Source organism: Cheilinus undulatus, linkage group 18, assembly GCF_018320785.1.
Source record: "Cheilinus undulatus linkage group 18, ASM1832078v1, whole genome shotgun sequence".
Classification (NCBI taxonomy): Eukaryota; Metazoa; Chordata; class Actinopteri; order Labriformes; family Labridae; genus Cheilinus; species Cheilinus undulatus.
In genome coordinates, this window is record NC_054882.1 from 18,519,349 (window position 1) to 18,545,235 (window position 25,887).

The 25,887-nt window shown below is 39.5% G+C and overlaps 3 protein-coding genes across 4 annotated transcripts in view; 2 read left to right on the forward strand and 1 right to left on the reverse strand.

Moving 5' to 3' along the window:
* Nucleotides 1–1,278: 1,278 nt before the first annotated feature.
* On the forward strand, nt 1,279–14,390 carry tmem62 (transmembrane protein 62). Its single transcript, XM_041812307.1, has 13 exons — nt 1,279–1,819; nt 2,230–2,341; nt 2,471–2,608; nt 3,096–3,141; nt 3,632–3,773; nt 6,088–6,212; nt 6,427–6,549; nt 6,977–7,132; nt 10,654–10,813; nt 11,012–11,210; nt 11,699–11,794; nt 11,931–12,049; nt 13,071–14,390. Exons 1-13 carry the CDS (start codon nt 1,619–1,621, stop codon nt 13,389–13,391), a joined length of 1,938 nt encoding a protein of 645 aa, XP_041668241.1. The 5' UTR covers nt 1,279–1,618; the 3' UTR covers nt 13,392–14,390.
* Nucleotides 14,391–14,531: 141 nt separating this feature from the next.
* ptgr2 (prostaglandin reductase 2) lies at nt 14,532–23,672 on the reverse strand. 2 transcript variants are annotated; one of them, XM_041812309.1, is made up of 8 exons: nt 23,240–23,672; nt 22,999–23,117; nt 21,515–21,706; nt 21,255–21,425; nt 18,666–18,875; nt 18,251–18,460; nt 18,096–18,135; nt 14,532–18,012 (listed from the first exon to the last, which is right to left on the reverse strand). In XM_041812309.1, the coding sequence occupies exons 1-8, from the start codon at nt 23,274–23,276 to the stop codon at nt 17,948–17,950; spliced, it is 1,044 nt and encodes a 347-aa protein (XP_041668243.1). In that variant the 5' UTR covers nt 23,277–23,672; the 3' UTR covers nt 14,532–17,947. The 2 variants fall into 2 exon arrangements, with proteins under 2 accessions (XP_041668243.1, XP_041668244.1); XM_041812310.1 differs by lacking the exon at nt 21,255–21,425.
* Nucleotides 23,673–23,953: 281 nt separating this feature from the next.
* The window catches only part of mideasb (mitotic deacetylase associated SANT domain protein b), a 49,797-nt gene continuing 47,863 nt past the window's right edge, over nt 23,954–25,887 (forward strand). The window contains exon 1 of the mRNA XM_041812296.1: nt 23,954–24,268. The gene's annotated coding sequence lies outside the window, so the exon portion shown is untranslated. The remainder of the gene's footprint in view (nt 24,269–25,887) is intronic.

A 25,887-nucleotide genomic window follows, 5' to 3' on the forward strand; every position in this document is an offset into this window, starting at 1 on the left:
CTTTGTTACAGTAGCACAACAGTCAGACTGCCGATAATTGCAAAATACTAGATAGAAATGCTACTAGAATTTAACCATAACCTTATATAAAACAAATAAAAATGCAAAATGTGGTTTAAAATGGGCTGACAAAAGTGCAATGGGGTGTGCACAAAGTGCTATATGAAAATACATTAAGAAAACAGATTTAAAAACTCACTAAAACTATTTAAACTATTTTGAGCTATATTAAAAATATAGTTTAGATGTTTTGGCAGAAAGGGGGAGAATAATGATGTGGATGACCCCGTGCTATGGTTTTTCTTGGGCCCCAAAATTCTTTTTTGTGGATTTTTATGAAGAAGCTGTTGACTACCAACTACCAAATGTTATATTCCAGCTAAAAAGAATCATGAAACATGGGACATGATGTTAAGCCGTCCATTGTGCCAATAGGTGGTATGCACTTACCTGAGGGTTTCCTTGACGTTAAGAGTGATTGGGAGTTCTCTTGGTGGTTCCTTGATGTTAAGAGCGTCATTGGAGGTGCATCTCAGATATGGACTGATGTAAATATCTGAGAACATAGTTTATTTTAATTTCAGCCTCTCCCTTACTATTTAAGGGTTGCTCATATGCATAACAAAGAAAATAACTTGTAGTATAAGGTCCCCCTATTTAAAAAAAGCTCCTGTGAGGAATGTTGTTTTGATTCTGGTAGCCCCTGTGGATGCAGTAGAATATTGTATCTCTTTGCTGATTCATCCTGCACAAGTGCAAGTGGCCGTGTTTTTTTTTTTTTTCTTTTTTTTTTTTTAAAGGTCTGGCACTGTCCTGTTTAATGTCATATGTGTGAAACTTATGCTGCTGTCTTGGCCAGGACTCCTTGTAAAAGAAATATGTGTATCTCAATGGGAATACTCCTGGTTAGATAAAGGTTAAATAATAAAAAAGATATATAGGCCCTACATATAAAACGCATGTGCTTTCTACTTCGAAATATAAAAGAATATATATTTTAAATATATACGGTTAATGAACTTCTTCACAACATATTTCTTTAAGTTTTTAACGAAAAAACATATAAATAAATAATACAATATTTATTTAACTGATTTAAAATCAGTTAAAGAAAGTTAATCGAAATCCCCCCGTTTAAAAAAAAAAAAAAGTAAGCCATAACTCATCCATTGGACTGTTATTGTCGGAAAATCTCGCGATAGAAGGTGCGGTAGGATAACCTCTGATTGCGGTACCCGGAAAACATGTCAGAGTGGGTGCTCTTTCCGCACGCACATCTGCTTGTGACGTTTCCCGATCCAACCGGTCAGTGTGCCGTGTTGGTAGCTGGTGGGTAGCTAGCTGCTAGCTAACCTACTGAGCTACCTCCTCCGCCTCTGAAGGCTGCTGAACGGAGCCGTGAATGAAACCCGCACATCAATGCATCTTCTGGGGCCACGATGGCAACGACAGACATGGTCTGAGTCGTAGATCCTAGCCATGTAGCTAAATGGTTCACTCTACCTGTAGTTAATGTTAGTGTGATTCGTGCTCCCTTAGCTATTTCCACCAGTAGCTAGCTTTTTTCTGTCCGGGACAGACGGCGGCAGCTAGCCCCCTCTCTCGCCACTACAGGAGGATGCTGAAGCTGTTCGGTGTGCTGGTTATCCTCGGACTGGCCCTGGCGTGCATCACCTCCTGGGTGCTGGACAGCTATGACACGGCTTGGCACCCTAAACGAAGCGTTCAGCGACCCGCTGTCGGTGATGGAGATGGGTCTAAAGGGAGCTCTCCACCATTTCCCGGCGGCGAGTTGAGCAATATATTCTGGTTTATACAGGTGTGCTTTATTTATACCGGACCGCTAGCTAGCTTTGTTTTGTCTTGCAAGCCTATTGCTACAAATAGAATAGTTCTGACAAGATTCAACGAGTATTTCCATTTCATTTTTATACATTTAAAAGTGCTGGGATGACCCCGGCTTTGCAGTGTTGTTAACTGAGGCTAGCTATGGTAGTTCACCCACTAAACTCTCTCTGAATGATTGACAGAATGAGGTCACTGACCACAGAAGTGTGTCATTGTCAGGTAAAAAAAATGGTCCAGAATCAGCAGCACAGTAAGTTGTAGTTAGACTATGCCCATTTTGTGTTCTACAGCTCTGATAATGCTTTGTGAATGAATGAAGCTCTAACAGAGCCTTTTATGGTACGTTTTATCCCTGATTACTGTTTTTATGTCCCATTCAAGGTGTCTGACATTCACATAAGCCGGTTTCATGACCCTAGACGCATTCCTGATTTTGAAAAGTTCTGCACTGACACAATTGAAGTGATCAAACCTGCTCTGGTACTTGCAACAGGTACAATAACCTCCCACCTTTAACATGTTTAAGCTTCCCTAAGAAGTCTCTGAGTGATAACAAGGCATCATAGGTGTGGTCCTCATGTAAGTCACACATAGTGCTTTTGTCTTTGTTTCCCCTCCTCAGGAGATCTGACAGATGCCAAAACAGAGAGTAAGGTGGGCTCCTTGCAGCATGAGGTGGAGTGGCAGGCCTACCACAATGTCCTGAAGAGATCCCGCGTAATGGAGCGCACGAGGTGGATAGACATCCGTGGAAATCATGGTAATGAACCACAGCATTTTGTTATCTTAATGTTCTCTCCAAATCCACTGCTTGAATCGAACACATCCCACAGTACACTATTAAGATTTCTGAGGAACCCATTAACTGTAGCACATTTTAGCATCACACAGGAAGTCATCCTGCCCCTCCTCTTTAATGCTGCTTTCTCCTCTGTTATCGGAGCCAGAGCTATTAAATGTGAAACAAGATATTTACAGCTGTAAGATAAAAGACAGTTCGTTATTACATCTGAAGTTTGTCTGACAGCTATTCTGCTGTTATTGATTTCAGGTTCTAACTTCATCCTGTGATTGATGCTTTGATAACAGCTGATTTTCTTTAATATTTTCATGTTTTATGAGAAAAACTGATTTCTGGATTAAGTATTAATATATATTCAAGGGGTATTCTGGCCTTAACAGTGATCTATCCTCTTGTCAACACCCTCTTTTAAAGTTTTAAATCTTTAATTTCATTTCTTTGACAGATGCCTTCAATATTATGTCACTGGACAGCACCAACAACTATTACCGGTCAGTATAAAAACAGCAATGCCACAATAAATGTCTGATTTACTCCCAGTCCCCTCCTTTATGTGTTAAAGCAGCAGGCTGAGAGTGAAGCTGATCAGAGCACGTAGTAACTTCAATGCCTCTGAAACCTGAGCAGCTGCAGACCTATTTATTGACAATAATCCAAGCTGTCTTAGCTTCCTGAGCACCAAAATAGAAGCTGCATGAACAGACCTACTCTCCTCTTATCTTTTGACACAAATTGTGTTTAATGTGACATCGTTGCTTCCGTTAATGCTGATTGATCTTTCATCTTCTTAATATTTCTAATGCTGCGGTCATCCTCAGCGAGACAAAGTCTGTCTCCTGCTCGAGCCTGATTTATTTATTTAATTAGAATACATTAAATTATCTGATGACTGTATTAGGAGTAGAGCTGCTGGCTCCGTCCCAGACCACAGCATCGCATCGCTCACGCTGACTCTTTTTTTTTTTCTTCAATCTCTTCAAGGAAATACTCAGCCAATCAGAAAGTTGGCTCTTTCCACTATGTTCACAAAACCCCTTTTGGCAACTACTCCTTTGTCTGTGCGGATGCCACGCTGACGCCAGGACCTAAGAGGCCGTACAATTTCTTTGGGATACTAAACCAGGTAGATCTGTTTACACTCCACTTTACAGAATATAAAATTCACAAACTGGAGAACTGGAGAATGCATACAGGCGAAGAGTGGTTCTTATTGCTTTGGATCAGATAAAAATAAGGGGAGATTTAAGTGTTTTGACTTGAATAGAGATAGACTAATGTCTCCTCCCCTTGTACAACAATTTTATTATTATGTGCTGGTGATGATTAAGTGAAGGGAGCTATTGCACCAAAGACTCACTGAAGAATTCCATCCTGCCTCTTCCACTGACCAAAACACATGTTTCACTTAAGGTTGAATTGGACTACATGTGGTGTGGCACGATCGATGATCCTGGTGCTCACCAATGAAAGGGGTTGCCAGTAGGGCTGAACGGTTTGAGAAAATAATCTTACTGCAGTATTTTTCCCCAATATTACGATTGCGATTTAAAGTACGATTACATTTCAAGTTCCTCCTCTTGTGTATTTCTAGACATACAAGATATAAATCATTGTATTTTATATTATGCACAATATTTGGTTGATTAAACAAAGACAAACAATTTAATTGTGATCATTTTGAATCACCATCGTATTGGCGGTAATAATTATTTTATGTCTTTCTCATTTTGAATCAGACAAACATATACAAAAGAGGGAAAGCAGGAATTTTGCAAAGTGTTGCGTGGTATGTAGTGTAGCATCTCTGCTGCAGAACATTTATTAAACTTGACATACATTTCAAGTCAGTGAAATATTGCATCTTGTGCGATTTGAAAATTGCAGTGTGTAATATTGCGATTTAATCTAAAATTCAATTAATTGCCCTGCCCTAGTTGCCAGCCCATATTTTTGTTTTCTTGATATGTAGGGATGAGTCCACTGTTGTTTCTTTATTTAAAAATTCTAACGAAGCAAAAGACTGCTAGCATCACACAGAGCGCTTCTGCTGCGGCTATGATTGACACTCTGATCAGCGGTCCCAATGATCTGTGAACTCACGCACAGTCACAAAGACAGTCGTGATGACACTGTAAAATGATTGGTCAGGATTACACTTGTGTGGCCAGTCTGTTAGCCAAGACAGGAACAGCTTTTTGTTCCTTTATCTGACATGATGCCATCCTGCATGCCACTGTGTAGTCTGATTCAGCCATTACCAAATGTATAGTCCACAGAAGAACCGATTCTTTTGTTAGTTTGAGGAAAAATCTAAGGGATATTGAATATAAATGACCCTTAGGTTAGTGCAGTGGTTCCAGAAATGGGCCATGACTTTAGCACTGCAGACGAGGAGCGGCTCATTGAAGCCCTCTCAGATTCAAAGATGCAGTTGCACTTCAAGTCCTAGACATGTACATTTTGGATTGGAGTGGAAAAGGAGTACCAACTGCTTGGCATGAGATCCTTGGCCACACTCCTCCCTTTTGCAACATCCTACCTGTTTGAGATAGGTTTTTCCACTATGGCCTCAATAAAGACAAAATACAGATCAAAGTTGACACTGAAAATGAACTGAGTGTCAATCCCACAGCTGCTCCCAAGACTCGAGAACATCTGTAGCACAAAACAAAACAGCATGATTGCAGGGCTTGGAGTATAAATCTGAAAAAATTTTGAATAAGTTTTTGTTCTCAGGGAATTGTTCGTCTTTAGAGAGTCAGATTTTAAAACTCTGTGTAAAGCATTGGTTGTTCTTTCAAAATATTGAGGTTTCATTTTGCAGTAAATGCTTTAAAAAAATCTTAATTTGTTAGCAAAAATCATGACTGACAGTGTGCTTTTTGTATGTTTACATATTTGTACATGTTGATGTGTACAGTGAGGGGTAGAGGGGGCCTGAAAATATTTTCATCTCCTACAAAAACAAACTCCTATAAAAATAACCCCTCATTCCTTATGGTAAGAATTGATTTGAACAACAGAAGCTGTTTTTTTTTGGAAACAATAAATCATGCATTTTAATTTTAGAGTTTAACCGGTGTCCCATCTGTTAATATGGAGGAGCACAGCTTATGACCTATACTACAGCCTGTTAGATATGGGGCTTTACTTTTTAATGATCTTTAAACAGCCTATTTTTTCAACTTGTTTTTTTTTTCTGAGGAGATACCATCAGATTGCAAACAGAAACAAAAAATAACCAGTAGGTGGACAATCTTACACATAAAACTGTCAGTTTCAGCTCAGACATCTAGTTACTCTCACATCAGCTGGTAGAGAATTGGTGGTTCAGCAGCTTTTTTCTGTCACCAGGATGAATTATGCTTCTAGTTTAATGCTGAATGTAATGCACAGACCTTGTAGTTACTGCTGAGTTTTTTCTGACCATATGACAGACTCAAATGGACTTGCTGGACACGTTCAGAGCTGAGAGTCTGAAAAGCAACCAGTCAATCTGGTTTGGCCACTACACCACCTCCACCGTTGTCTCCCCTTCTCCAGGAGTTCGGGAGGTGATGAGGTAAGAAAAACCTGTTTTTTTTTAAGTCTAAGTTTGTATAAATGTACTGTACTTTACCATCATGTTTCCTCCATTGCTCATTTCTCCTGAAAGATTTACTTCTTCTGATGATCTTGGAGTAAAGAAAACAGTTTTTCTTATAGATTAAAATACTATATTAGAGTTTGAAAACTTGTTTTCTCTTTTTTTTTTTTTCTTTTTTTTTTTTTTTCAGATCTGCAGTCGCGTATTTGTGTGGCCACCTGCATACGCTGGGCGGCCTGATGCCTGTCCTCCACAGCCGACATCCCCAAGGCACCCTGGAGCTGGAGCTGGGTGACTGGATGGATAATCGCAGGTATGGAAGAATCCACTGATTGAATCTACATCACAGTCTATGCATTTGTTTTCCACAACAGGCTGTTGGTAGCCATTACAAGCCTGTACACTGGAAGAGTGAATGGTTGTAATTAATGCTTGCAGAAGGCTGTTTAGTCCTTTTTTGACTCATTCCCATTAAACTAATAAAAATGCTGTCATTACTGTTGCCTGCAGTGGCTAGAAGGCTCAATGACTCATAATGAGAAGGGTCAGTCTTAGCTGAACTGAATGAATTAACTGTTTAAAATTATGCTGCTTATGCCCCCTGGTTGAACTATCATGTTACAGTGAATAATTCTAAGCCATATCATGCTGTTGTGTTAGATTCTCTGTATTATGAAGAGGTCCTAGAAAGTCTTAACTTTAACTTCTGCTGTAAACTCATCCAAAACACCTGTCCACAGGTACAGGGTTCTGGCCTTCGACCACGACCTGCTGAGTTTCTCTGACCTTAAGTTCGAGCAGTGGCCCGCAGTCCTCATCACCAACCCCAAGGACGCCCAGTACCTGCACCCCGGAGTGGAGCCGCTGGGTCGAATACGGAGGTCGACACACATCAGGTGCCTGTTCAGTGTTTGTTGATCCCTAAGGCCTTCTGTGGCTCTGCTGCACATGCTTCCACAGCACAAGGTTACCTGATGTCCTGCATGCAACATTTTGCAGAGCATCTGCCCGGGCTATTTTTATAACAATACTGGGGTTTATTATTCATGTATTTAAGGATTTGTGACAAGACATTACTAAGCATTTTAAATAAGATAAGCGTACTGTTTCCTGTTATCACTTGTTTCAACCATATCAGACTGTTTTCTTGAATTGGCATCTGTAGTTTTTAGAATAAAAACTATTGATAGGACAGTAGAAACATTATGGAAGGAGAGAGTTGGGGAAGGCATGCAGCTTTTGTAAAGGGTGGAGATGTGCTGATATAAGATCTTGAAATTAGGTGTGATTCTTGTAAAAATCAAACATGCGTGTATACTTGTTACTAGGGATGCATGATATTGGATTTTTGGCGATACTCAATATCTAGATATTCAAATTAATTTTAGCAGATAATGATATTTAAATGTAGTTCAGGCCTAAAACATCAGTCCTAAAAACATACAATTTAATGTTCAAGGAAGAACAAATAAACAAATTCAGCCCTTAAAACACACTTAAAAGCAGTGGTTGCAAAACTTCATGAAAATATTTACAAGCCCCCATCACTGTGTACACATAAACAAATATCGATAGAGGTTCCTACACACTTTTAAGAAGCAGCTTTAGGACTTTTTAAGACCCTTTTAAGGCATGAAAGCAATTTTTGTACATCAAACATTCAAAAATAAAAGTTGTGAGATTTCGTAGTACACCAAAGCCAAAGTATCGTCTGATTTTTAAGACCTCTCAGAAGTGGAAATAAGACATTATGGTTTTAAATTTCAAAAGTTCAATTTTAGATTTTTTAAGACTTTTCAAGGATCTGCAGGAACCCTGCATTTTAACGTCCATGATGATAATGATGAGAGAAAAAGACTTCAGCTGACGGAGGCCTGTTGTTTTAGCCTAAAACTCCACCAATTTATTTTTTATGGCCAATATATACAGCTGATATTGGCAGATTTTTACTGCCAAATATTGGTTGTAATTATCAGCAGAATTTCCACAATTGCTAATTGCGATAATTCACTCAGAAAGCTAAAATCTCCTCATACCAATATTCTACTGATAATGTCATGCATCCCTACTTGTTTCAGTACCATGTCAAAAATAGATATCCTAAGCACCCAGTTTTGTAATATACAATTTTTTTTAATTACCAGAAAGGCATTTAATCTCCTGCATAATGTCTTAATTTCTGGTAATGTTTTAGACAGTGCTCTGTCTTTATGTTTCAGTAGAATTTGGTTAGATGTATGATTAAAGAGCTGAAGTTTTTCAATTGATCATTAAACCATCAAACCCTGTATGATTTTAAAACACATGGTATCCAACAGTTTAGATGTATTGAAAATTTTGGCAACTTTAGCTGTCAGTTGCACTCAAACTTGGGATGGCTCCAAGGAATGTACCCTCTGCACATGGGACACGTGACCTGGGGATGCACTGACAGCAGTTCTAATATCTTTCTGATATTGTGCACAACTGCTTGGTCTGTACTCTGTCTGTACTACGCAGATACTGCTGTGCCCAACATCACCTTACATTTAATTTTTTAATTAAACAAATTATAGTTAGATGCATTTGACCAGGATTGTTATCCTGAACTGTCAACAAACATATAAACATAGATAGGCTAGATATTGGCTAATGCAAACTCTGCTCTCAATACTATATCAACAAATTATATAGTAACTGTAGCTTTCACAAGCATATTGCAGACATTTTGTCTACTTCTCTCTGACTTTTTCAAACATTTTTTCTAGAAATTTGCCCTTTTTTTCAGAATACTAGAATAATAGTTGAAAACTCCATATTTGACATGGTTGTTGTGAAAGTTTGACAGATGTAGCAACAGTAATCAAGGGGGGTGGGGCTTAGTGAAGGGTCAATTAGTTTAACCAACTAGTAATTCTGGTGCCAACTACTGAGGGATTAGACTTTAACCATTTAGCCGGCTCACTGCATGCATTCCTAGTCAGCAGAGCAGGTTCCAGCTTGGAGACATTCAGACTTAATAAGTATGTCCAAAGAAGGGCAGACTGCCTGTTATGCACCTGTAAAATTTCAAGAATAGAGATGAATTATAGCCCTTTCAGTAATAGCTTTTATAATGCATTATGATGGCAACATTGCATTGTACGTGTTGTGCATGCTGTGTGGTACTGAAATATACTGAGCATGTTACAAGGCTATATAAAGTATTCAGACCCCCTTCATTTTTTTCCATTTTGTTATGTTGCAGTCTGATGCTACAGTCGTTAAAATTCATTTTTCTCTCTCATTAATCTACACCATAATGGCAAGGGGAAAACAGAATTTCAGAAAAATGTTTGTAAATTTTTATTTATTTTTTTTACCTGAAATATCACATTGACAAAAGTATTCAGACCCGTTACTTAGACCTTAGTTGAAGCATCTTTGACAGCAATTACAGCCTCAGATCTTTCTGAATATGACACAAAAAGCTTTGCACACCTAGACTGAGGGATTTTCTTCCAGTCTTCTTTGTAAATCCCCCTCAAACTGAGTCAGGTTGGATGGGGATCATTGGTGGACAGCCATTTTCAGGTATTCAATAGGGTTCAAGTCATGGCACTGGCTGGTCCACTCTGGGACATTAACAGAGTTGTCCTTAAGCCATTCCGGTGTTGCCTTGGCTGTGTGCTTTGGGCCATTGTCTTGTTGGAAGGTGAACCTTCGGCCCAATCTGATGTTCTGAGCGCTGTGGAACAGGTTTTCCTTGAGGATATCTCCTCAATCCTGACCAGTCTCCCAGTCCTTGCTGCTGAAAACCACCCCCACCACATGATGCTGGCACCACCATGTTTCACTGTTTGCATGGTATTAGGCAGGTGATGAGCGGTGCCTGTTTTACTCCAGACATAACATTTAGAATTGAGGCCTAACGGCTCAATCGTGGTTTCATCAGAGCAGATAATCTTGTTTCTCACAGTCTGAAAGTTCCTCAGGTGCTTTTTTACACAGGATGTCTTCAACTCAGTCAGAATGACCATGAGATTCTTGGTCACCTCTCTTAATAAGGCACTTCTCCCTAAATTTCTCAGTTTGGTGCGGCATCCAGCTCTTGGGAATTATGATCTTGGGAACCTCCAGTGCAGTAGAACTTCTTTTGTAGCCTTCCCAAGATCTGTGCCTTGCAACAATCTTGTCACTGAGCTCTGCAAGCAGTTCTTCTGACTCCTGGCTTGGTTTGTGCTCTGACATGCACTGTCAGCAGTGAGGCCTATTAAAGAGAGGTGTGTGGCTTTCCAAATCATGTCCAGTCAGTTGAACCTACCACAGGTGGACTCAAATCAAGGTGTAGAAACATTTTGGCAACAATCAAGAGAAATGTGAGGAAAATGAGCTAAATTTAAAGTGTTGATGCAGAGGGTCTGAATTAAAACATATTAATTTTCCTTTTTCTTGATAGGATCCTAGCATTCTCAGAAGCACCAATCACAGCCGTTCATGTAAGCATTGATGGGGAACCTCAAGGGAAATGCCACTCTGCTGGAGGCCCTCTCTACGTTCTACTGTGGGATCCATCTCTCTACCTCACTGGACTGCACACTATCAGAGTAAAAGTGGAGGTTGGTGCAGCATTCATTTATCTTTCCCTTACACTGAAATGGAGTCTGGAACTTAAATATTTAATAGGTCCTGATTAAATTTGTTTGTCAAGTTGAGTTATGACTCTGGCTCTACTGTCTGTGCACTGTGGTGTTCATACACTTATGCTTACTTATAGTTTGTATCTTTCTTTTGTGTTTTTGGTGTATGTGCCTCAGGACGCGGCAGGCCGGTCGTCGGTGCATGAGCAACACTTTACTCTGGAGGATGGCCTGACTCCTAGCTTTAGTTTTGTGCAGTCTTTCATCCTCCTCACAGACCACTACATCCTGGGCCGAGTGGCCTTCATCTTTATGATGCTGCTGAACGTCGGTTTACTGCTGGCCTTCAGGTTTCTAAGTGTACCCTCAAGGAGAGGTGAGCGGTCATTGCCAAATTTTGATTACAAGTAATTTAAGTGCAATTAACCTATGTCAGAGTCTTCAATGGCTGATTTAGAGTGGGACTGGTGCTAGATTTTAAAACTTCAATACAATTCCAGTAAAAATCAAACAAATCTGGAGCACATGGGCATCACTGGATTCTCAGTCGTCTACCTGGAGATGCTTCACCAGGCCTTTACTGCAGCCACCCTAAGTTGCTGGTTGTATGTAGGTCTTTCTTGGGCTCAGATCAAATGATTGACTTTGCCTTTGAAGATTACTGCTTAATAGTAAATGCCATATTTCAAAACCCCACAAATCAAAGCTGAAAGTCTACATTTAGTCACATCTTGATTGTTTGAAATCTACTGTGGTGGATAGAAGTAAAAAAGGTCAAACTGTGTTGCTGCCCAGATACTTGCAGACTTAACTGTATAGCTGTGTTAGACCTTAATACAGTTTTGTTTTGTTGGTTATCTACAGGAGTGTACTCTCAAGCATGCATGTCGCTCCATCTTGTCAGCACAATGGACACCTTCTTCTACTCTCTGCTGCTGTTCAACCTGTGCACAGCCTTAGGTGGGTCAAAGCCTGTCTTGTTCCACTCATCTACTCTCCAAAGAAGTGAAATATACATGTCATAAAATAGGTTGGTTTTATCTTGCACGTGTCTCTCTATAAAAAGCTCCAGTGATGTTTTTTCCTCTCCACTCAGGTCCATGGTTTATAGGAGAGCTGATAGATGGCCATAGTGGGGCCTGCTTTGCCTTTGGGGTGTTCATTGATGGACATTTTCTGGAGGGCAGTCTCACTTATGTTGTTGGAGTTGTTCAGGTATGAAAATATATGGATATGATTGGTGTCAATTTTTTATTATGTAGAAGTTATTAGGCTGAATTTTTACAAACATTTAACTTACTTGAGGCAGGCACCATGAGAAATGTCTAGATCAGGTCTAGTAAGACTTAATTTATTTTTTTTACTATTCCTTATGTGGATTTTCTGTTCTGAAAATTCAGAGCAATTCCAGCTGCATTTATGGTTGTTTGTATTCACAAACTATTTGGATTGCATGCACATTATATTCAAAATCTATTCTGAACAGTAAGAGCCAAACTGAGTGTCACGTGCCTCTTTGAGAGCAACAAACACCACTGTAACCGGCTGACAAAGAGTGAGTTCTGTAGGTAACAAGATTAAATCAAGTTATTCTTTTAATTTAACAATTAAAACAGGTTTGTAGAATGGTTCCCCTCATTTACAATGATGAGTTAATTACAGAGGAAATTTAGAGAATAAAAACTAATAAAAAAACAGAAGAGAGACTGACCAAAAACGTGTGTATACATAGTGATGCATACTGAGCATGAGGTCTGAATAATTAAGGTAGTAAAATTCAAGTAATAAATAAACCATCAACAATGGAGTAAGACAGTTAAGAAAGGTTCATAGTGTAAAATGATAAAAATTAATATAAAGGTCACACTTACGTTAAACAGTTACAGACATAAGGTTGGGGGTTTAAAATAACGTTTCTTAAAAAAAAGTAGGAAAGAAAAAACATTTTTGACTATTTTACTTAAATTATGTCTTTCTTTTTAAATTATTTTGAGTTTTTATTTAGAGAATAAAATCTCACAATTTAAACTTCCAGAAGAAAACAGCATCACTGTTTGTTAGAGCTCAAAAGTTCCACTGCTTTCTCTGTGGAGTCACAGGCAGAACCAGTTTTAAGCCACTGCCTTCTAATCTACTTAATTAATTTGTGATTAACCTGTAGCATAACCCCTTTATCTAAATAATCACTTTAACTGTACTAATCACATTACAACTGACTCACTTTTGTCTCTGCCAGCTGCTGTTCTTCAACATGCCCCTCACCTCTTACCTGTGCTGGAGCCTCCACCACCGTTGCCGCGGCAACACCTTCCGATCCCACTTCCTGCGGCCGGGCTGCCGCTGGCGGACTCTGGCGATTCACGTCTTCATGCTGCTCCTGCTCACCTGGCAGGCCCACTCCTGCTACTTCCTCCTGGAGACCTACGGCCCCATGGCCTTTTTCCTGTCTCCTGTTCGCACATGGGCGCTGGGCCTCGGCCTCATACTGGTCTACCGCGCTTGGACAGGCCCTGCCCCTCCCCTACGGGAACACAGCAAGAGCGTCTCTTCCTCTTGACAGTAATTGCACTGTACCACCACCACCACGACCACCACTACCACGACTTTCCCTTGAGCCTTGCTCACACATTTACTTTGCTGTCTCTATCCATCCTGGACACCTCAGTTTCCCTTCCTTTCTTCCAAATCCACCTCACAGTACATCACTCACTCTCCTGTTTCTAGATAGTATTGTTTACTTAATATGCATGTTATTGTAAAGCACTGGTGAGCACATTTCTGGCCATATTCATAGCAATGTGTACAGTGTAAGAAAAACCAAGGAGACATGAGGGTTAGTAGCCTAACAAAGTTATGCGAGGACTGTTAAATGTGTGCTGCAGCTGACAGTACACTGAATAGGAGCTGCGGATTAAGCTGAGTCATTTACTTGAGCTTTAGCACTTTTTGGAAGTGTTGCCTTGGCCGAATGCCACTCCACCACTGCCAAATGATGAATAAGAAAGATTCCACCTTTTATTCCTCCCTCTGAGAATCATTTTCATTCACTTAGAAGGCTGGACGTGCCAAACCCATCCTCCTCTTAACCCTCTGGTATACAATCGTGTGAAGAAGAAGGATGTGTGTACGCCTCATTTTGTACTGTGAGATATTCCTTACTTTTCAAAAATGACAGTTGGCAACAAGCCGGTGACAAGCGCATTTTCAAGTTTATTCTCCACATAATTACAGGCAATCAAAGGAAGGGAAGGCAAATCAATCATGTACTGTAGTTAAAGTGTTTTTGAATAATTCCATTGCACACAACTGCCACTCAAATAACTCAAAATTTGCATTGAATAGTCATATCAGAAACTTCAATGCCATTATACAGACACAGAAAAAAAGCTAGCCAGCCTGAGTCGTCATGCTCCTTCAAACGTGAATACAGAAAGCAGCTGTTTGTTTCTCAGGAATGTGAGCAACCGAACAACAGGCTGGTCCCCGAAGTATTTCAGGACAATGTTTTTATACTCCACAGTAGCTCAGTGAACTTAAAAAAAAAAAACATGTTAAATAATCGAGATGTGTGGTGGCGAAAAAATGAATGTGTTCTAGATGTGGTGAAATGAGATGAAAAAGTACTATGCTGTATTTTTAATTTATTGATTCTGATTGTATTGAGTGGTTTCTTTTTTTCCCCTTACATGTTATATTATACCTGCACTGGAAATGCCTGCCTCGCGGTGACATGGTAAAGATACTAGAGCATTCCCAGTTATGTGTGTGAAGAAAAATGTCCAAGAATGATGATTCCGACATTTCTGTGAAGGTGTGACAGCAGGTAAACCGTCTGTTAAAGGACTCAGAATTCAATCTCTTCTAGTGTGTAGCAGGTGCTGGATTTCACAAGAACACAGATCTAATTCATCAAAAAAGGAGACCACAGTTATCAAGTCTTTTAATAGAAGCACTGTTTTTTCCAGAACTATACCCAGCGTGAGTGTAGAATAATTGCCCCGCACTGAGATAAGATTCACAGTTTAATATAAGAGCAGCTGTGAAAATTAAATTATGTGCACCTTTTTTCTATGAAAGCATAACCAAATGTATAATTCCATCATAAAGACGGACATTGAAGTTTCTCTTTAATAGTGATGTTCTTACAAGCTTTGTCCACAAAGAGGCAGTATTGATTCCCTTTATGGGGAGTAAGCAATGACAGCATTATATTTACACCTCCAAATTATGCATGGGACTGTTTCTTTTATTTTGCAGAACAGCACCAAAAGTTTGTCATAGGGAGACTGTTTGATAGTTTATTGACGATCACTGATTATGTTTAACCATTATTCTGGTTGTGATTGTTCTGTACTGTACACTGATTGGCTGCTCATAAACCCAGACATCCACCCAATCATCATGGCCACCACAGAGTAAAAAACACTGGTAGCTGTAAACTGGTGTTCACTTGTTTTCTTCTGAATCCCTTCCTATGTTTAATCACTTAAGTATATGAATGAATTGAAAATGAAATTACACCTGCCACATATTTTCTCGTGACAACTGAAATCAGAGCCAACCACTATTTTATTTTATTAATGGTTTATAGTGCCGTGGAATAAAATGTTCATTACAGTAAATCAGAAATGTTGTTTTTCTTTACAATAATGTTAAAGAGTGTGATGCAGTAGAGAGGTAGACAACAAAGTGACAAATCCTTCAAACAAAATCAGCCTATGCATGGGAAACATTTAATACTGATGCACCACTTAGATCAGAAATCATCAATTGGGGCCACATCAGGCTCCAACATCTTCTGATCTGGTCCCCAGAACATTGTTAAATCAAAAAATGTGCAGAGGAAAGAAAATGTACTCCCTGCAGCTATTAAAACAACTCTATAAACAATTGATATTGAACCAGTTTCCCCTGGAATGATTTCATGTTTCACTCATTTTTCAGAACTTCATTAATCAGCCGTTACTAGCAAATATAATGCACGTTCAGCATGTATTTAACAGTCCATTTTTAGCTTCAGGCATCTAGGGAGTCGATTTTCCTCCTGGGCTCATCATTGCACATCATAATGGTGTCAAACCCATTGATGGACATCATGACAGCCACAGAAATATTCAGTTAAGATGTCTCTATTGCCCCCTTGTGGCCGGCTGTAGTATAGAGCCTGACTCTTACTGTTGAAGCCAAAGATTACATACAACTGAAAGAAAATATACTAAATAAATGTTAGTTTATTTGAAAGTTCAGTCCCCAAAGTCAAGGAAAGAGCTGGCCCTTGTGTAAATATAGTTCATGACCCTTGATTTAGATCATTGTGGCTAAACTTAAAACTGGAAAAAATTCACTGGGCTATTGCTACATAGAAATGTTGAACTTAAGGAAGTCTGCATGGTCTTAACGTATTAAAAGTTGATAAATCAATTCAGTAATTATTAAGGCTTTTATAAAGTCTTGAATGCAAAACCATAATAACCTTACATTTTATGGCTGTTTTTAATTTTCATTTTTGTTAAGAGGTGGTAGGGTGGGTTTCCTGCTTTTGTTTTAACGTTCAGTTTTAATCTGAATTGAGATTCTGATGACTAAGTTTTCTGTGAAGTGGTTGGAGGAGAAGGTGTTGGGCCTGATACTTGATAACATTTTGCAGATAAGAAGAAGTTTTACAGTGAAGCTTTTGCCTAGTGCAATACTAGGACAAAATCTATTAATATTAGCACTGCTAGCATGTCAAAGAAAGCTACCACCATAGCAAGTACCATCTGCATTTTTTGACTATGTTGTCACATTTTTATCTTAAACATGATAACTATCACCAATTTATCTGGATGGAAACTGAACATGCAGTAGGGTCTTTGTATATTGTAAGGTCCTTGAAAAAGGTCCTTATGGGTATTACATTTGATGTTTGATTTTCTGTATGTAACCTGAACTTAAAAGTATATTTCAGTATTTTTGAAGTCGGGTTGTATAAGATACTTGGCAATAGTAGATACATGAGCCTTAGCCATAAATTTCTGTGCTCAAGCTTCAAACAGGATACCCTTGGAGAAGCTAGGATATACAGCATAGCAGATGGGTACAGTTTCTCTGTGTAATTGGGCATGTTTCAGGTAAGGTTGGGCCAAAAAACAATGCTGGCTCAGTTGTACATTATATTGAAAAAATTTCAAGTCCAAACTTTTTACACTGAGGGCCACAAAAAACAAAAAACAAACAAACAAAAAAACAAACAAACAAAAACTAGGATGACTGGGCCACTTGGATATACCTCATCTTTAGTGTATTAATATGCTTGAAGAATTCAGGTGTTTCAATCAAACCCATTGCAACAGGTGTATAAAATCAAGCACCTAGCCATGCAGTCTCCACAAACATTTGTAATACAAGATGGGTCATTCTGAAGAGCTCAGTGACTTCAAGTGTGGTACTGATGGATGCCATCTTTGCAAAAAGACGGTTAGTGAAAGAATCTTGACCTCAACGCCATTGAGCACCTTTGGGATGAACTGGAACGGAGATTACGAGCCAGGCCTTCTCATACAACATCAGTGCCTGACCTCATAAATGCTCTACAGAATGAATGGGCATTAATTTCTACAGAAACACTCCGAACCCCTAAGAGGTACAACATAGTCAAGCTCACACTCCAAGTTAAAATGTGGCCCACATTTCATTTTAATTTTAGATGTTACAATAGGCCACAGTCGTCCCCAAAGCTGCAGCCTTTTGGCAGTTTGTGAACTCTGTACAAGACAGGACAGTGATTGCATAGTTTTTATCTGATTTGGTTTTGTTCCTTTTTTTTTGGCTACAATGTTGCTTCAGAGTTTGTAGCCTAATATCCTGATTAATATCATGAGACAGAATTTCAATGCACCACTCTATTGACTTATTAACCAAGCACTCAACTTTTCATTATAATCATTTTTAAAAAAGCACCATGTCCAAGAACAATTCCCACAACAGAAACCAGCTGACATCAGCTAATCATTGCAACATTTTACCAAAGTTCATTAAATTATTGTTGATTTTAGTGTTAGGAAGGCAACTATAGGAAAACTTCCCATGGTGGTTTATGAGAGCAGTGTTTACTGGAGGCTACGGTGATTTTCTTCAGTCTGATATCTTTATGATTTGCTTTCCGATGTTTCCTCCTGTCATCATGGAGCAAAAGGCATCTGCAACAAAAAGGAAAAAGTGATTTAGCTCTTGGTAAGCTCTCAAAAGCCATACAATGAGGTAAAACGTATAATTCACATACTTCCCATACTTCCAATGCCATCAGTCACAGTCTCTAGCACCTGCAGAATGGAGGCAAAATCACATCAAATTTTGAAGCTGCAGATGTCTGAATTTTGTAAACAAAGATGAACGCCTAGACAATCAACCACACATCATCATCATTTCCCCTTTTACCTTGATTTGGCCGGATTTAACCCACTGACTGAGCTCATAGAGGGCAGCATCTGCTTTGTTCATGTAGTTCAGCACAATAAATCGCTCCCGGGTTATGTTCTTGCTTCGCAGGGTTTCCTGGATGTCTTCACTCAAGGGAGGAGGATAAGGCACATCCTTGTTGTACTGTGAGATCTGCCCACACAGGATCACATGGCCTCCGGTGTTCATCTGGAGATAAGGAGAGGGTTGGAGGTCAATATGTCAGATTGATTTTTACAAGATACAAGACACTCTGTTGAAAGACAGGAAGAACAGCCATGATTACTAACCTTGAAAATACTGGCAGCAAGATAAATGAACATAGAACCATCTGAAATTTGTGACTTTTCACATTTTACACCAATATTAACAACAAAAAAATCTCAAGCAGTACCTGTGTGATTACAGTGTCGCTGATGTTCCCACCCACGTTGTCAAAGTAAACATCTACCCCATGAGGGCAGCTTTCTTTGAGCCTCGCAGGGATGTCCTCTGTACGGTAGTTGATGGCTGCATTAAAGCCCAAGTCTTCCACTAAAGCCCTGCACTTCTCATCAGAACCACAAATACCAACCACTCTTACACAACCGTCCAGTCTGCCAATCTAAAACACAAATAGTACAAGCAGGATAAAATCATACAGTTTAATAAGTAATTAACCGTGATTAACCACATTTCTTTTCGAAAGCTGAATTAAATTTCACTAGCCACACCCAGGCCTGATTACTGCCAGACCTGTTGAATCCAGAAATCCCTTAACTAGAACCTGTCAAACAAAGTGAAGTAGGCTTAAAAAAAAAAAAAAAAAGCAGCACATCATGGCACCATCTAAAGAAATTCAAGAACAGATGAGAAACAAAGTCACTGGCATCTAGCAGTCTGGAAAGGATTACAAAGCCATTTCTAAGGCTTTGGGGTTCCAGCCAACTATGGTGAGGAAAAAAAAACAAAAAAAAAACTAACTATGGTAAGAGCCATTATCCACAAATGGAGAAAACGTGGAACTAAGGCTGAACAATTTGCAAAAGAAATATCAAATTGCAATTTTTTTTCCCAAATATTGCGATTGAATATGTGATTATTCTTGGATTAATCTTGTGTATTTTTCGACAAATTCCAGAAATAAATAATTCCATAAATAAGACCATGTGTATTGAAAACAATGAAGTTATTTCCAAAGCAATTAATACATAGTAGCATGAATCTGAATATGGGGGAGCAACAAGATTTTAAGCTATAAAGGAGGCAGCTGGGGTGGGGGAGGTGACACTGGCTACCAGCTGATCGTAGCTGGGGTATGACTTTCATAAAGTAACGCTAGGTTCAGCAGTTTTAGAATGAGCATACTATTTTTGCTCGTCTTGCAAATGTGATGTCTTTTGCTTTGTTTAAAGGCATTATCATTTTTGTCACTCATTTTGATTAAAAAAACATACATAAAACAGAAAAAGGAGGATTTTTGTAAATGATTATAAAAAAATTGACACTTGAATGTTTGCATAATGTGCATAAATCTTTGCTGCAAAAAAAGATTTATTAAACTGGTATTTTGACACATTTCAAGTTAAAGAAATATTGCAACTTCTGCGATTTGAAAATTGCAGCAGGCCATATTGCGATTTAATCTAATTTGTGATTAATTGCCCAGCCCTACTTGGAACAGTGGTGAACCTTCCCCAAAATGACTCCCAGAGCACATAGACGACTCATTCAGGAGGTCAAAAAAGAACCCAAAGGATAATCTATAGACCTGCAGGCCTCACTTGACTCATTTAAGGTCAGTGTTCATGATTCAACAATAAGAAAGGGACTGGGCAAAAAGGGCATCCATGGGAGAGTACCAAGGCCAAAACCACTGCTGACCAAAAAAACAAAAAACAAAAAAACCCCCCAAAAGATCTTGATGATCCCCAAGATTTTTGGGAAAACATTCTGTGGACTTACAAGACAAAAGTTGGACGATGTGTGTCCTGTTACATCTGGTGTAAAAAAACGCAGCATTTCATCAACAGAGCGTCATACTAACAGTCAAACATGGTAGTGGTAGTGTGATGTTCTGGGGCTGCTTTGCTACTTCAGGACCTGGATGATTTGCTCCAATTGGTGGAAGAAATTCTGCTCTCTACCATAAAATCCTAAAGGAGAATGTCTGGCCATCAGTTCAGGACCTTAAGGTCAAGCTCACTTTGGTTATGCAGTTATGAAGGACAATGATTCCAAACACACCAGCAATTCCACCTCTGAATGGCTTAAAAAATCAAAATGAAGGTTTTGGAGTGGCCTAGTCAAAGTTCAGACTTAAATCTGATCAAAATGCTGTGGCATGACCTTAAACAGGCCGATAATGCTTGAAAACCCTCCAGTGCAGCTGAATTGAAACAAATCTGCAAAGAAGAGTGGGCCAAAATTCCTCCACAAAGATGTGAAAGACTCATTGCCAGTTGTCACAAATGCTTGCTTGCAGTTGTTGCTGTCAAGAGTGGAACAATCCTTTATTAGGTTTAGGGGGCAATTACCCTGTCACACACAGCCAGGTAGGTTAGGTCTGGGTGCCTTTTTCCCCTAATAAGTAAAATCATGATTTAAAAATGGCATTTTCTAGTTACTTAGGATATCTTTGTCTAGCATATGAAGTTGTTTGATGATCTGAAACATCCAAGAGTGATGAATATGCAAAAAAGAAAGAAGTCAGGAAGGAGGTAAATCCTTTTACAGCACTGTAACACTCATTAAGATATTTGCTGTGGACAATGTAAAATAAAACGGCTGTTTCTAAAGCCTCCAGGCTATTACTCTGTCAGACACCTACCCCTGTCAATGGTGGTTCAGAAACCAAAATTAATTCCATAGAAGTCATGCATTTTCATGCTTAGGTTTTCTTTTTTTTTGAAAACCTATAAGAGTTAACATTAAGAAAACCAGATTTTAAGATTGCTGGTACCTCACACGTAATCATTATTACTCTGTAATTTGCTGTGTTTACCTGTCCAGCGATGGAGCCACAGGCACCAGCTGCTCCACTCACAACCATGGTCTGATTGCCTCCTTTAATGATATTACCCTTCTCCCTTACACCCAGCAGTGCAGTGAGGCCTGTTATGCCGATAACACCCAAAAAGTAGGACAACTGCCCGTCAACCAACTGTGGATCAACCTGAAATAAACAGAAGCTAATATTACGACCTGCTTTCTTATTTCTGCTAGATGATCAAACCTCCCTTGTAACAAACCCATATGACCTACCTTCTGTAAAACACTTCCTTTCATAACCGCATAGGTCTTCCAAGGCCAGTTAAAGTTTGTGACCACATCTCCCTTTGTGCAACTTGCACAGCGGCTGGACTCGACCACGCCAACACCCCCACCATCCACACACTCAGAAAGCTGCCACGGAGTCAAATATTCAGCACCCGTGTCTTCATTCATTCTGCAACGCTGCAAAGCAAAGGCAAAATTTACAGGTGCATCTCAAAAAAATTTGAATAATCAAATGAAAGTTCTTTTTTCTGTGATTTACAAAAGTAAAGCTTTCATATATTCTAGATTCATCTCAGATAATGTGAAACATTTCAAGACTTTTTTGTTTTAATCTTTAAGACAACACTACCAGAAACTGCCTTGCTGACCATGGCATTACTATGCTTGATTGGTGAGCCAACTGGCCTGACCTGAACCCTGTGGAGTGCTTATTCCTAAAAGTCTGAGTCAGCATCCATGGTTGGGTCATGTGAAATCTCTTTCACAATTGGGTTTTCAGAATTTCTTGTCTACACTTTTAAATGGGACATTCATGTCTGTTGTACACATTAAAGCCACATAGGGGAGCTCCACCCTATCACACTCGCCCTCTCCACCACAATTAAAAAACAAAACAAAACAAGGCTCTACCAGCCACTGGATAGCAAAAAAGAACTAAAGTCACAGTCATGGATGCATTCTTCCAGACCAGATACCCACTGAAGGCCCAAGGGCCAGGCATATAAAAAAAAGCCAGTGTGACAGAGGTAAAGTGGCCCCTTCAAAAGTGAAAGCGCCAGGTCAGGACCAGATTGAGTCCTGAGTTAGCATTTTCCAAGCTAGCACTGGCCATCAGCACAACCAAGCAGGTGTTGAAGATGCATAAGGCAGACTTGATAAGCAATAACGTATGGAAAGTTGTTGATGGGTCATGATGGCTTGTACTTTGTACAAGTTGGATCACCAGAAGAAAAAAACTTTTGGAAACACTGCCATTAAGAATATCTAGGTAAATGCAGAGAGGAAGATGAGTGGCACCAGACTCAACAATTCAGACGAGATGAAGGCTGCTATCAGAGCAACCTGGGCTTCATAACACCCCAGCAGTGCCACAGACTAATTGGCTCCTTGCCACATCACATAGATGCAGTAATTTGTGCAAAAGGAGCTCCAACCAATTACTCAGAGCATAAATGAGAATAATTTTCAAGAATGTTATCATTTATGTATTATAAATCCTTTTCTGAACTGGTGTTCTGTGCTAATCTACTATCAATAATCATCAAGATTAATTTTTTTAAAAAGTCTTGAAATATTTCACTTTGTATGAGATGACTAGAGTCCCTGTTTATTCTCTACACAACAACTTAAATTCATACAAAAAAAGAGACAATTTCTGTTTTTTTTTTTGTTTTTTTTTGCCGATAAAGCTTACCAATAAAGCAATATGATTTAAGTGAATGTGCATTATGGGCTGGCTGTAATAATACCATGTATGGGTCCACTGACAGGTACAGCGTCCGAACAAGAACGTCCCCATCCTCCAGGTCACTTGATAAAGTTGTATCCTCCAGCCGGAAGTTACCAGGCACTGGCGTCCCGTTTTTACCTGTATGTAAATACGCAGTACGTGTACAGCTTAGCCAAATTGGAGAAATAACGTTCCTGCGCATTTCACGTAAAATAGGTATCTTTCCATAATGAGAAAGAGAAGTAAACTTGTTTTCCTACCTGGCCGTGAGTACAGAACGACTCTCTGCACCTGCATCCTTGAAAAGTAACGTTAGCCTGCGAACTAGTACCTGATCTTTGTAAAAGTCGGCTCCCTTTGTGTTCTACTTCTTTGAAATATTAGGACTGATATAATCTGCATAAAAAAGTTAGCCCCCAAATATGTCTTACGTAATGCAAAACCTATTCTGTGCACTGGGTTATTCTTTACAAGCTAGCAGAAAGTCAACAGACAGCTTCATTCGGCTAAATGCAAGATGTGTCCATGTAAATCACTTCCGCCTTCGCTCAACAATCGTAAAACGGTCGCAATGGCAAGTTTCTTAGCCAACAAGCGTCTCATTTTCTACTCCCTATTTATCGAAAACAAATAAGTTGTACAGTAAACACAATTTCTGTAGGAAGCCAATGTGGTTATACTATACATGTTACACCCGGCGTATTTAGCCAGCAGCTTCAATTTACGCATGCGTGGCGGCAAACTTTTAGAAGTTGTGAATACGCCTGATATAAAATATAGTTAATAATGTACATTATTCTCAGATTAATATAGACTATTCTATTTCATGTGTTTTACACAAGCACTAGTGAAAATAAGTTTTGTGATGCAGGACGTTGATTGCTCAGCTTTCCAGGTATGATATTGTAACGCTCTTGCCAATGATAAGTCGTCTTTTCCTATTGCCTGAGCCGTTAAGACAGCAACAGTTAACAAGAAATTGTACGCGCCCTGGGCACGCTATTTTAATACTTCAGATCATCAATACTGCAGCAACTGGACGTCATTCAGCCGTTTTTAAACAGTATGCACCTGCTCTACCAATGCAGTCATCACAGATTGAGTTAGTTTGCAGTATCGTTTGCTTGCCAAAGTATCTCAAAGTAACACTGAAGACTTGTAGAAGAATCCGAGCAAATTAAGTTTGCACGTCGGTACAGTTAGCTTAAAATCAGCTTCAGCAACTGTAGAAAGACAGCGTGAAAATATGGAAATGAATGCGTGTTTGCTGTGGAGGGACAAAGTTTAATGTAAGTACCGCAAATGTCTTTATACTGCATGCAATCTTCTGCTGTTTTGTATATATTGGCTATTAGACACATCTGGCAGTTAATGTTGCTAGCATGCTTCACTTGGCCATATAACCTATCTCCACCCTTATGCATGCATAGGCACACGCATGCATGAAATGTCTAAATCCCAGAGGGCCCAACAGAAAAGACACATAGTTATACATTCATAATACTTTGTGGTGGGGGACATATTACGTTTCTTGTATGTCTATTGATACCTCGCTGTTGGTGAAAATGTACTAAGTAGCAAAACATCACTAAAGAAATAACCATTCTTGCTCTACATATGTTGTTTCAAAGTCTGTTATTCCAGTCAGACCCTTTGCCAGGTTTGTGAAATCAGGCACCTCGCTATGAAGTCTCAAATTAAAAACATTTATGATACAAAATGGGTCTCTCTGAAGAGCTCAGTGACTTCAAGTGTGGTACTGTGATGGATACCAACTCTGCAATAAGAGAGTTAATGACAGCCATTGACTATTAGTTTATGAATAACAGCAACTCAGCCATAAAGCAAAAGGCCACATAAAACCACAGAGCAGGGTCAATGGCCTTAAAGGCATATGTTTGTAAAAGTCAGCAATGCTCAGCTGATTCCATAGCTGAGGAGTTCTGAAGTTCCACTGGCATTAACGTATGGACACAAACTGTGCGACAGGAATGAGTTTCAATAGTTGAGCATGCAAGCCTCACATCACTAAGTCCAATCGGATGTAGTGGTGGAAAACACACCGACACTGGACTGTGGAAATGTGTTCTGTGGAGTTACGAATCATGCCTCCCTATTTGGCAGTCAGATGGGCAAGTCTGGGTTTGGTGGATGCTGGGTGAACAGCACCTACCTGACTGCATTGTGCCAACTGTGAAGTTTGGTGGAGGAGGGATAATGGCATAGGGCTGTTTTTCAGGGTTTGGACTAGCCCCCCTTATCTTCAGTGAAGGATAATCATGATGCCCCAGCATACCAAGACATTTTGGACAATTCTATGCTTCCGACTTTGTGGCAGCAGTTTGGGGAAGGAGGACCTTTTCTACTCCAACATGACTGTGCCCCAGTGCTTAAAGCAAGGTCCATAAAGAAGAACTTAACCAGCTTGCCCAGAGCCCTGACCTGAACCCTACCTTTGGGATGAACTGGAACAGAGATTGCGAGCCAGGCCTTCTCGTCCAACATCAGTGCCTGACCTTATAAAAACTCTCCTGATGAATGGGCACAACTCCCACATAAACACTCCAAAATCTTGTGAGAAAGCCTTCCAAGAAGAGCGGAGGCTGTTAAAGCTGCAAGGGGCCAACTCCATATTAAAGTTCATGTATTTGAACGCAATGTCATTACAGTCCCTGTTGGTGTGATGGTCGATCGACTGGATACTTTTGTCCATATAATGTATTTTTGTCAGCCCTGCTTTGTCAACAGGAGGGTGCCAAATTCAACACATGTTTACAGTAGTTTCTAACTGGAGCTTTAAATATCGATCAATTTTTTTCTTTCAAGAAGCTGTAGCCATTACGTATTTGCTAATATTATGTTGTGTCTCATCAGCTCTGGATTGGTAGTCTGTCCATCAATCTTTTAA

Bases quoted from the DNA above. Each gene is read 5' to 3' on its own strand.
- tmem62 (XM_041812307.1), top strand. From the start codon at position 1,619: ATGCTGAAGCTGTTCGGTGTGCTGGTTATCCTCGGACTGGCCCTGGCG. The intron at 6,213-6,426 runs GTAAGAAAAACC...TTTTTTTTTCAG, and splicing joins GGAGTTCGGGAGGTGATGAG to ATCTGCAGTCGCGTATTTGT. The intron at 11,795-11,930 runs GTGGGTCAAAGC...CTCTCCACTCAG, and splicing joins CAACCTGTGCACAGCCTTAG to GTCCATGGTTTATAGGAGAG.
- ptgr2 (XM_041812309.1), bottom strand. From the start codon at position 23,276: ATGCAGGTGCAGAGAGTCGTTCTGTACTCACGGCCAG. The intron at 21,707-22,998 runs GTATTATTACAG...TTTGCTTTGCAG, and splicing joins TGTCAGTGGACCCATACATG to CGTTGCAGAATGAATGAAGA. The intron at 18,013-18,095 runs GTATGTGAATTA...TTTTTGTTGCAG, and splicing joins TGGCATTGGAAGTATGGGAA to ATGCCTTTTGCTCCATGATG.